At 43.8% G+C, this 12,842-nt stretch overlaps 1 protein-coding gene across 1 annotated transcript in view; it reads right to left on the reverse strand.

Annotated features, from left to right (window-relative positions):
• LOC309565115 (uncharacterized protein) overlaps nucleotides 1-12,842 on the reverse strand; it is a 554,763-nt gene that overhangs the window by 59,921 nt on the left and 482,000 nt on the right. Inside the window, exon 10 of the mRNA XM_082269892.1 lies at nucleotides 1,411-1,486. Coding sequence (XP_082126018.1) covers nucleotides 1,411-1,486 — 76 coding nt within the window. The remainder of the gene's footprint in view (nucleotides 1-1,410; nucleotides 1,487-12,842) is intronic.

Consider the following 12,842-nt stretch of genomic DNA (forward strand, 5'->3'; position numbering starts at 1 on the left):
AGTGCCTATTTTTTTAGTCGGGGGTGGATGTAACTCCCTCCCCAGTTAGTGTAAGTTGCTAGATACATTTAGTTTAGCTCTTCTGTAATCAGTGGAGCAGGGGTTGACTGTTCTAGTCTGCTCAGTGTTTCACAGACTGCTGGTCTGATTACTTCCCCATGCATTCTAGAGAATTTTAGAATCACAGTGGGAGGAAGAATGGGAGAGCAGATTGAATATGTATGGGGACCTGGCCAATCCATTGGAGAGGTTTGTCCAGAAGGTGGCTGGAGAGTCCATAAATAGGCTGAAGCCTGGAGCAGATGGGTTCTCCTTGGTTTCTGGCTTTAGTCCTGCCTCTGGGCAGTCTACTGGAGATGCTGCTTGGAGGTCATCAAGGTCCCAGCTATAGTTTAGGCGGGGGGCCTATTCTCTAAAAACTGGGGTGTCTCTTTTATGTTCTGTAGAAGCACGCTGAGAAGGATGCAATAGTTTGGGCCTTTTGTAATGTTAACATTTTGGCTGTGACTTCAGATGGTTTGTAAGTTTCAATAATATGTGTTACACTCTGTATTGTTATACAGTGGGGATCGAAAGTTTGGGCACCCCAGGTAAAAATTTGTATTAATGTGCATAAAGAAGCCAAGGAAAGATGGAAAAATCTCCAAAATGCATCAAATTACAGATTACACATTCTTATAATATGTCAACAAATATTAGATTTTATTTCCATCATTGACACTTTCAAAATTACAGAAAACAAAAAAATGGCATCTGCAAAAGTTTGGGCACCCTGCAGAATTTATAGCATGCACTGCCCCCTTTGCAAGGCTGAGACTTGCCAGTGTCATGGATTGTTCTCAATCATCGTCTGGGAAGACCAGGTGATGTCAATCTCAAATGTTTTAAATGCCCAGACTCATCTGACCTTGCCCCAACAATCAGCACCATGGGATCTTCTAAGCAGTTGTCTAGAAAACTGAAACTGAAAATAGTTGACGCTCACAAAGCTAGAGGAGGCTATAAGAAGATAGCAAAGCATTTTCAGATGTCAATATCCTCTGTTTGGAATGTAATTAAGGAAGTATCTCAGTAAAAATTACATTTTTGTTGCAGGGAATGCCTGAAATCTAATTTGTATCTTAGTGAATACTTCTGGGAAATCAGTGAGCCAATCATACAAGCAGGAAATGCTGTTTTTGGGGGCATTCTGTATACATTCTGTGTACAGAACACCTTCAGGTAACCATATTTCTTTGCATTTGCAGAAAATGACAGCACTGCAAATTGAAAAGAAAAGGTAATTTTTTAATAACCTTCAATTACAATACGACTTGTGTCGCAATTGTATACGCTTTATTATTTTTTTCGTTATTTGCTATTTTTTTTCTCCACAAAAGTCGATTTACTCTTTAAGACTTCATTACTCACGCAGCAGTTTTTTCTCCTTTCTTTCATTTTCTAAATCAGCTGTAAGCTTCAGAATTTCATTCTTCTGGGATTTTACCTAAAACATGGAACAAAAGTTGTAAGATGTTAGTGGTCACTGCTTACTTTTTGGTTCAGTTAGTGTTCCTCCTAATTACTTTAAAGTACACTGCCTGGCCAAATAAAAACTCACCCCGCCCCAAAAAAAAGATCACACACGTTGGACCGCCTTTATCAAAACTTCTAATTTTAATTGAATTTTATTTAAAAAAAAAAAAAACACATAAAGCAGAGATACCACATTTCCAGTGAATCAGAAATAATACATTGGCATTGAGAAAATGAGAAAATCTGCACATCATAAATCAACGTATGTAGAGAAACTGCCAAAAGTATAGCAAGCAGCTTGCAGAACCCAATATTAACCACTTGCCGACCGCCGCACGACTATCTACGTCGGCGGTCAGCCCCTCACAGGCAAACTAACGTAGGGCTACGTTGCTTGCTTGTGAGGGTCTAGGGAGCGAGCGCGCGCCCCCGGGGGCACGCTCCCGCTCCCGCGTGGTCACGGACCCCCCCGCGCGTGTGACCAGCGGACCCGATGTCCGCCGGTCACTCGGCGATCGGCGGGGGAGAGGGAGAATGTCAGGCAGCTTGTGTAAACAAACTGCCTGTCATTCTCCTCGCTGCAAAGACACTGATAAAACGGATCTGGTATGTAGATCCGTTGATCAGTGTCCTTACAGCTAGAGCCACAGCCAATCACAGTAGAAACCACGCCCCTAGGGACACACACAGCCCCTCCCTTCCAAATAAAGTTAACCCCTTCACTACCAGTGTATTTTTACAGTAACAGTGCATATGTATAGCACTGATTACTGTAGAAATGTCACTGGTAACCCCAAAAGTGTCAAAAATGTCAGTCAAGGGTCCGATCTGTCCGCTGCAATGTCGCAGTACCGCAAAAAAAATCGCAGATCGCCGCCATTACGCGTTAAAAAAAAAAACAACAAAAATGACAAAAATCTTTCCCTTTGTTAGTAAACGCGATAACTTTTGCGCAAACCAATCAAAATACGCTTTTTGCGATTTTTTTTACCAAACATAGGTAGCATAAAACAAATTGGCCGAAAATTTTTAAAAATTTTGATTTTTACATTTTTTTTTGGGGGAATTTCATATAAAAAAATGTGAAAAATATTGCTATTTTTGCAAAATTGACGCTCTTTTTTTGTTTATAGCGCGTGATCAAAAAATCGCACAGGTGATCAAATACCACCAAAAGAAAGCTCTGTTTGTGGGAAAAAAAGGACGTCAAATTCGTTTAGGTACAGCGTCGCACGACCGCGCAATTGTGCGTTAAATTCACGCAGTGCCGAATCGCAAAATACCCCCTGGTCGGAATGGGGGTAAAATCTTCCGGGGCTTAAGTGGTTAAAGGTCTCTGTACCCCGTGTGCCAGTTTTTGCAGTAGGTGTCATATAGACAGAGAAATGGAAAGAGCTGACCCGAAGGTCTTGAAAGGAATGGAGATAGCAGGGTAGAAGAAGAAAGGGGGAGGGAAGAGAGAGCAGAAAAAAATAAACTATATAAATAAAAAATGAATAAAAAAAAAACAAAAAAACAAAAAGGGGGGGTGTGGGGACCCAAGGATTTACCCTCAACATCTCCAGTCAGGAGAGCTTAAGTCAGTAGCTTTTTGTATTCCTCAAAATAGACAAATTTGTGCCAGTAGAACCATTTTTTAAGGAGTTTTTCCCATAGGCCTTTTTCCATGGCCACGAGGTCTTCCATCTCATTGATTTTGGCTACTTTTTTCAGCCAGACGGCTACCGAAAGAGGCTGCATCTGCTTCCATAAGAGCAGTATGCATCTCTTTGCTGCTATAAACAGTAAGGGTAGAATGGACTGCCTGTAGGATTGGTTCTGGAGCTCGTAGTGGTGCAGAAGGAAGAGCGCTGGGTCCAGCCGAAGCCTGTGGCCACTGAATTTTTAGGTCACACCTAAGACTGCAGTCCAGAAAGGGTTGAAGAAGACACCAAGACCAAAAAACATGAAGAAGGGAGCCAGACTCCTCTCCACATCTCCAACAGAGATCAGAGCATTGAGGGAACATCCTATGAATCTTAGTCGGTGTATGATACCATCAGGTCAAAACGTTAAACCCAGTTTCCTGATGTTTGGAACAAATAGAGGTTTTGTAAGGAATCCTCTCTACCTGTTTGTCTGTAAAGGTTAGTCCTAGGTCTCGTTCCCAAGCAGAGATATAAGGTGGTCTGTAGTCAGGATGCAGGGATATAAGCAAGTGGCAGGTCTGAGAGACAGCGTGGCGCAGAGATGATTGTTCCGAGCATAAGAGCTCAAACGTAGTCAGTCACCTTATGAACGCCGATGGTGGGGGTAGAGAGCCAATGAAGTGGGCTAGTTGAATTTTTTCCCAGAAAGAAAGTCCCACAAAAGTCGGGTCATTTATGATTTGCTGTCTGGAAAGTCGTTGTCCATTCAAGATGAAAGGTTGGGCCTGAAATGACCCTGCAAACTTCAAGTCCTGAAATTGAGAGTCTGCCAATCCAGGGCTAAAGGTCGGGTTGCCAACCACTGGGGTAAGCGGCGAGGGGCAGGGAGCTATAGAAAAGTACCAGCATGCTTTAGAGCAAGTCACCCCCACTGTGGGATGAGCAAGGACCCGGGTGGGAAAATTGGTTTGGCACCAAGGTAATTGCAATCCAGAGAGGGACTGCTCAATCTGTACTCACTGTTTGAGGGAACTGTTTGTAGGATAGTTACTGCATGCTTAGTTTAGTTAGTTGCTTAGTTAATTCCAGGTGGCGACTTTTTTTTTTTTTTTGGCCAGGCAGTGTATAACTTCACTTTTGCCAAGAGAAAAACAATTGCCTCTGAGTTATCCACATCTACATTGCAAGGATTTTAACAAACATATTTACAGATTTTCTGTTGTGAAGAAATAGCTGTTTGTTTTACCATGTCCTTTTTCAGAATGGGGAGAGGTCTGTGTTAATTATAAACACCCAAGCAAATCTCAGTGTTCTAATGAGGAAAGCTGCAGTGTTTGCATCTCTCTAGTAGACAAGCCTAGGGAGTAGCCCACCAAAAATGAAACTTCTATTGTAGGAGATATCAAAAAATAAGGAAGAAAATTACAAAAACAAGAAATATTATTTCTGGGGGAATTGTGTACAATATACAGAATTCCTCCAGGTTGCCATATTGCAATAAATATTTTTAAATTTTTAGAAGATTAAAAAAAAGAAGGAATTCTTAACATCACATTACAAAATGGTTTGTGTAGCAATTTTGTCTGCTATAATATTTTTGTAACAAGATTTGAGTTTTCCTTAAAAGTGTATATATTGCCAAAACTTTTTCTATAGTAAAATCACTTTGTGACAAAGGAAGAAGCTAAAGGAGCACAATATGTGCTATTAGCTTCAATGGAAGGCAGGTGCGATATCAGGGGTCTAAAAGACTCCTGATGTCTCATTAAAGACACAAAGAGTTTATATCACATAGGGACCTTTTTGTCTCTTAAGTGATATCAATTTTTAATGGAAAAATATCACAAAATGCACCGGGCACTCCCTACAGCTTTGTCGGTATTCCATTCTCCTGAAGGTGGCAGTATAACAAAATGTTTCAAAGTACTATCCTGTGTCCCATAATAATGTGTATGAATAGTACAACTGGATTTTTGTCTTAACATAAAATCCCTTTCTCTGAGGTTCACTGACAGACACAGCTCCATGTCTTCTAGACCCTTGGGCTTATGCTGCTCTCTCTTCAGGAGTAGGACTAGGCAGAAAATTTTTTGGCTATGCCCCTGAGGCAGTCCCAGGGGGTATACCATCGCTTCCTGCTATAGGACTTCAGTTTGTAACCAGCAGTGTCAGAGGAATACATAATTCAACCCAACAGAGGGGTGGGTGCTGTGTTCATCAGTGAACCTCAGAGAAAAATCCAGACATATGCCACTGCCGTAGCATTGTCTGATTGTATCCTCACCGGGCATCCCTGCAGAGGATCCATCCACTGAGACAGACAAAGTCTTATCGCCCAAATCTCCAGGATGTTGATTGGCAGTCTGGACTCCTCTCAAGTCCAAACACCTTGAGCCGAGTATATTCCCAAGACACTTCCCCACCCAGACAGACTGGCATCTGTGGAAATCATTGTCCAATACAGGGGAAAAAAGGACTTTCCCAGGCGATGCGCCAGAGAGCAGAGCCACCATATCAGAGACTCCCTCGTACCCCGATTCAACAGGATCAGATGGTCCAGCGACTGCGGATCCTTGTTCCATTTGGCAAGAATCTCTCTTTGCAGAGGTCTGGTATGGAACTGAGCAAACAGAACTGCCTCAAAAGTGGAGACCATCAGACCCAGCACTGGCATGCAAGTGCTGAGTGAAGGCTGAGTCCAACGTCAGGCCCAAGTAGTCCAGCTTTGTGGACGGAGTCAAAGCCAATTTTTGAAAATTCAGTGTCCATCCGAACTCCTGAAGAGTATGCACAGTAATGTCCAAGTCGGCTTTTCGAGCCGAAGAAGATTCTGCACGCAGAAGCAGATCGTCCAGGTAACCTAGTACCGCGATCCCCTTCTGCCATAGCAAGGCCAGCAGGGGCCAAAACCTTTGTGAACACCTGAGGAGCTGAGGTGAGACCAAAAGGTAACGCCACAAATTCATAGTGCTCCTTGCCCACGGCAAAACAAAGAAAACGCTGATGCCCGACATATATTGGAATATGAAGGTAAGCGTCCTTGAGATCAATAGAAGCCAGAAGATCCCCTTGATGAAGGAAAGCTACTACCGTGTGGATGGACTCCATCAGAAATTTCAGAACCCGCACAAAGTGGTACAGAGCCTTGAGGTCCAAGATCGGGCGAATCTTGCCTTCCTTCCTGGGAACTGTAAACATATTTGAATAAAAACCTTGAAAACGTTCCGACTATGGAACCAGCACAATGACTCTTTGTGCTAATAGGTCCTACACTGCCCCATAGAGGCCCTGTAGCCGACCGTGAGACAAGCGCAAGTTGGAAGGAAAGAATTTTGCCGAAGGCAAGGACCGAAAACTATGTTGTAACCAAACCAAATCAACTCGTAGACCCATTTGTCCTGAATGAACAGGGTCCACGGGTCCAAAACAAACCTTGAAAACGTTTAGCGAAGATGTCCCCCCACCCCAGATGCGGGTGAGGGAGCCCCTTCAGGCTGGGGAAGGCTTGCCTGCGGAAAAGGTAGTGCCCGCTTTTGACTTACCATTCCAGGGTCTCTTGAAGCCTCCCGCAAAAATCTCAAACCCTTTTTCTGCGATCCAGACAGACGAAAGGGCCGCTTGTGAGTCGAGAAAAAAGGACTACGTTTACGCCAAGGCTCCTTTCCAATAGCAATCTGCGGAAGTAATGTACTCTTACCGCCCATAAAGCCCTTAATGGTCTCTTCCATAGAGGCACTGAACAAACGGTCACCAACAAAAGGTAGATCCATCAGCACCATCTTAGAAGCCTGGTCAGCCGACCAGTACTTCAACCAAATCAAGCGGTAAAGAATCATCGCCATCACAGATACCCTGCTGGCCAAGGGGGCCATATCTAAAGGTGCATCACAAATGTACTGTAGCCCCTGGATCAACTGATCCACCAGCTCCGCAGGAATTTGACCCAATTCCAGATCCTGGCGGAAAATTTTTGCCCATTCCGTTAAAGTCTGGGATACCAAGGTGATAGCAAACACCGGCCTCAACATTGAACCTAACATGGTGTAAAGGTAACAGACCAGAGCCTCAGCTCTCTTGTCCACAGGATCCCTAAAGGATAGAGAATCCTCCACCGGAAAAAGTGTGGCCCTATTTAGCCTGGAAACCTGAGAGTTCACCGACGGTGGAACTTTAAGTTTCTTTAGGAGAAACTCCTTAGAGAGATATCTTCTAACGAAGCGCTTAGGTATTCCAACCATGCATTTTGGGGAACCCCAGTGACTAGTGACAATCTTGTCAAAATAGGCAGGAAAAGGGAACACGTTCGTCACATTGTAAGATCTGCGAGTGCCAAACTGCACCGGCATCGCCGACTCAGCATTAGCTGAGTCCTCCAACTTTAACCACTTAAGGACTGCCCACCGCAGTTATACTGCGGCAGGCAGACCCTCCTGTGCAAACCGACGTAGGTATACATCAGTCGCGCGCCTGCAGGTAGACTCCGATGCATGGGTCAGGCGGGTCTGATTGCCGCCTGACACCCGCAATCATTCCCCACTGAGAGAGAAGAACGGTCAGCTGTTGTAAACACAGCTGACCGTTCTTCTCTCTGGAATGATCACAGAGTGTCTGTAATCCTTCTATGTAGGATCACGGGTCTCTATGATCATTTCACAAGCCCCACCCCCATACAGTTAGAATCACTCCCCTAGGCTCACATTTACCCCTTAATCACCCACAGTATTAACCCCTTCCCTGCCAGTGTAATTATTACAGTAACAGTGCATATTTTTAGCACTGATTACTAGGGCTGAACGATAGTCGATATGATATTGACTATCGTTCTACGGCAGTAGGCGATATTCATATCGCCGAGGTCACAATATTTGCATAGGCAGGGGGAAGGGACTCGGAGGAGGACAGGAGGACTCACAGACTTCTGTGTTAGGCAGGGACTCGGAGGAGAACTCACACATCCATCCCACTGCAGGCTGCAGCCCGCCCACACGTTTAGTGAGTCTCACTCTCCGCCCTAGTTTTCTCAATGGCACATTCAGGGAACCAATCACGCCGTGAGCAGCTGCACAGCTAACCAATCACGCGTGCCTGCACCCTGAATGTGCCATTGAGAAAACTAGGGCAGAGAGTGAGACTCACTGAACGTGTGGGGCGGGCTGCAGTGCACGAGCGAGTCAGTGTATGCGGCTGTGCTCCTTTCCCGGCTCCTAGTCCACCGCTCCAGCCTCCTACCACCACTGCCAGTATATATGTGAAATACAACAAATAATCTATATTGACATGGTGTGTATACAAAAAGGGAAAAGTAGATGTATGTATGTATATGTAGAGGAAAATAAATTATTAATAATTCAGAGGGGATTTATATATTTATATATTAATATTTATATATTAATTTTATTTATTTATAATTTACACACCATGTCAATATAGATTATTTATTGTATTTGACATATATACTGGCAGCACCAATCACTTCCTCTTCCTTTTTATAATCTATTATATAACCCCTTCCAGGGTTATATTCTGAAGTGGGCTGCAGCCAACCTCCTTTATATTTCTCCATATAAAGGACGGGTCCCTCAATATCGCAATATATTTCGTTGGAAAAAAAATATTGCAATATATTTTTTTTCCAATATCGTGCAGGCCTACTGATTACTGTAGTAATGTCACTGGTCCCCCCAAAAGTGCCCAAAATGTCAGTTAGGGGTCCGATCTGTCCGCCGCAATGTTGCAGTCCCGCTAAAAATCGCTGATAGCCACCATTACTATTAAAAAAAAAAAAAAACAATAAAAACGACATGACGTAGTTAGTAGACGCAAAACTTTTGGGCAAACCAATCAAAATACGCTTATTGCGATTTTTTTTTACCAACAATATTTGGCAGAAAACAAAATTGGCCTAAAATGTTAAAACATTTTGATCTTTAATTTTCTTTTGGGAATGTTATATAGCAGAAAGTGAAAAATATTGAATATTGTTTTTTTTTTTCCAGAATTGTCGTCACTTTTTTTGTTCAAAGCGCAAAAAATAAAAATTGCAGAGGTGATCAAATACCACCAAAAGAAAGCTTTATTTGTGGGAAAAAAGGACACCAATTGTATTTGGGTACAGCGTCGCACGACTGCGCAATTGTCTGTTAAAGTAACGCAGTGCCGAATCTCAAAAAATGGACTGGTCATTAAGGGGACAAATCCTTCCAGTCCAGAAGTGGTTAAGGTTTCCCACGCTGACACAATCAAAGCCTCCACCAGCACTTTTATATGCGTGGCTGCAGAAGAAGAGGATTTGTCCTCATTGTTAGAGCACTCAGGGTGCGTGGACGCAGACCCAGTGGGCTGCCCCTCATCCGCGGTGGCCAAATCCACCTCAGACTCTGAGGAGGCAGAGGATACAGGTGAAGGCGGGGGGCGCTTTTTGGTAGGCCATCTTTGCAGGGCCATATCAACCTTTGACACAATTGACTTCAGGTTCGCCGTCATGGCTGCCAGGGCAGACTGAGACCCAGAGGGCCCTGCGGCTTCAAGGAGTGGGTCAGGTGGTGATACACTTTCCAGAGGCTCCATGGTTAATTGGAGCCGCACTGTGCACAAAAAGAATATGTTTTCTTTTTTTTTAACCTCCCCCTCACACACTGCTTGGAGCACCACAAAAATCAGCGCACCCGTAGCACTGTATATCCAGTCAGGTCCATAAATATTGGGACATCGACACAATTCTAATCCTTTTGGCTCTATACACCACCACAATGAATTTGAAATGAAACAAACAAGATGTGCTTTAACTGCAGACTTTCAGCTTCAATTTGAGGGTATTTACATCCAAATCAGGTGAACGGTGTAGGAATTACAACAGTTTGTATATGTGCCTCCCACTTTTTAAGGGACCAAAAGTAATGGGACAACACACACCTGGCTGTTCCATGGCCAGGTGTGTGTTATTCCCTCATTATCCCATTTACAATGAGCAGATAAAAAGTCCAGAGTTCATTTCAAGTGTGCTATTTGCATTTGGAATCTGTTGCTGTCAACTCTCAATATGAGATCCAAAGAGCTGTCACTATCAGTGAAGCAAGACATCATTAGGCTGAAAAAACAAAACAAAGCCATCAGAGAGATAGCAAAAACATTAGGTGTGGCCAAATCAACTGTTTGGAACATCCTTAAAAAGAAAGAACACATCGGTGAGCTCAGTAACACCAAAAGACCTGGAAGACCACGGAAAACAACTGTGGTGGATGACCGAAGAATTCTTTCCCTGTTGAAGAAAACACCCTTCACAACTGTAGGCCAAATCAAGAACACTCTCCAGGATGTAGGTGTATGTGTGTCAAAGTCAACAATTAAGAGAAGACAGAGGGTTCAGAGCTGGAGAGCGCCAAACAGACTGCCACACTGCGATCAAAAGGAAGAGGAAGCTCCAACACTGACACTAGAGGCCCCCGGACTATAAGAAAATGGCCGCCACTATTTACAGTGGGAAACCCAAAACATGGCCGCTGGACTACACAAACATGGACGCTGAAGCCAGTGAACACCATCTACGGCAAAAAGGCGGAGCCACGCGGGACCCCACTGGAACCCAGGGAAATAAGAATCCACCAGGGGGGAACCCCCAGGGGCCCCCCCCGCAGCACCAAAGGTACAGGCACCCCCAAAGGGGGGCCGTCAGCAACACACACCCACTGCCCTCCAGCCCGGCACTAGTGAAGCCCCCCCAACCTAAAAATCCCCCTTACCCACCATAAGGGGACTGGGGGGGCAGGTGAGGGCGATCAGCGCAGGGGAACCCTGCTGGGGGGGGGAAGTGTAAGGAGAGGAAGGACACAGAGGGGGGCCTAACATCCCCAGGGAGGGCCCGCGACCACCCCAACAATTCCCAGAGAAACGAGGGGGGACACTACTCACCATACCTTGGCATCAGGCAGGCCCCACTCCCAGCAGTCCACCACACCATCTTGGAATGGGGGTGCTGAGGCCCAAGGTATGCTGCCACTCTGTTCGTGACTGCTTTCGTGACCAGGGCTATGCGACCTCGTGAGGTGTTTTACTCGCTGGCCAGCCCCCAACCTAGAGCGGAGCTAATAGTTGGGTCGCACTCGAAGGCCAGACTGGGAAGACCATAAGGATCTAGAATATCCACTGCATCAACCAGTCCGGCTGTTTATTGTAGTTCACACAGGAACAAGTTGATTGTAGTTCACACAGGCATAAAAATAATAAAGAAAAGGGAAGAGAAAATACATTTAAAAAGGAAAAAATGCCAGGACCGCAGATCCCAGCAGAGAACCAATTCCTTACTTCTGACTAGGCAGAAAAAAACTGAAGTCCTATAGCAAGAAGTGATGGTATACCCCCTGGTAATGCCTCAGGGGCGTAGCCAAAATTGTTTCTGCCTAATCCTACAAAGCAGCATAAGCCCAAGGGTCTAGAAGACATGGAGCTGTGTCCGTCAGTGAACGAAAGATAAATCAGGTTTTTTTTTTCGTGCACTCAGCTTTCCTTATTAAAAAAGTTATTTTACTAACAAAATCACACTTCTAGCCAGAAATTCAAAGACACTGGAAGATGAAATCTTAGTGTAAATGTTTTGATAATATGGAACAGCACATGACCTGCAGCTACAAATGAAATGTGCATAGATGTTTGTGAAAATGTCTTTATAAGTCCTGCTGATGTGCACTTGAACCTTACCCTAAAATGTATCACAGCTGATTAACACACATTTTACTAAAATAAAGGCCATGAGGTGGTAATAATATGATTATACTTTCTATTACAAAGGGTCATTTTGTTCAAGATGTTTGTAATTAATTTTACTGCACCTTTAAATGAGGGTCGTAATTTATAATTGAATATAATAATTTAGCCCCTAGAGGACATTGTTTTAATGACATTCACTAAACAGAAACCCATACAATGACAGAATATATTAACTACTGCCTGTTAGGTTCATTCAAGTTTACTTACAAAAAAATAAAAAACATAAGCACTTATGATTGATATATTCAAGTAAAGATGTGGTGAGTCCCTTGAAGGCCATGTGCTATACTACTTCGAGGAAGACCTAATGAAAACGCAATATTTCATTTTTCATATAAATAAATCTTTGAAGTTAAGAGCAATTTAATGTCTACAAAGAAGCTAAAAAGCTCTATCAATTTAAACATGTTTCAGATTTTCCTTTTCTGTTATTAGGACCCGAATGAGACCTACATCTACACAGTACAAACATTAGCTAGATGTTACCGAGGGACTAGATGTTTTCAAACAGATATGTAGCCATAGCACCCAATTGTCCCTGGTTTCGAGGAACTGTCCCTCTTTTGGAGCAAAGTCCCTCTATCCTCCTCATTTGTCCCTAATTTTTTTATGATGTACATTCACCGGCCACTTTATTAGGTACACCTTGCAAGTACTGGGTTGGACCCCATTTTGCCTTCAGAACTGCCTTAATTCTTTTTGGCATAGATTCAACAAGGTGTTGGAGACATTCCTGAGAGATTTTGGTCCATATTGACATGATAGCATCATGCAGTTGCTGCAGATTTGTCGGCTGCACATCCATGATGGGAATCTCCTGTTCTACCACATGCCAAAGGTGCCCTATTGGATTGAGATATGGAGATTGTGGAGGCCATTAGAATACAGTGAACTCATTGTGATTTTCAAGAAACCAGTTTGAGATGATTTGAGCTT

The sequence above is a fragment of the Pelophylax lessonae genome, assembly GCF_965119305.1.
Source record: "Pelophylax lessonae genome assembly, chromosome: 10".
Classification (NCBI taxonomy): Eukaryota; Metazoa; Chordata; class Amphibia; order Anura; family Ranidae; genus Pelophylax; species Pelophylax lessonae.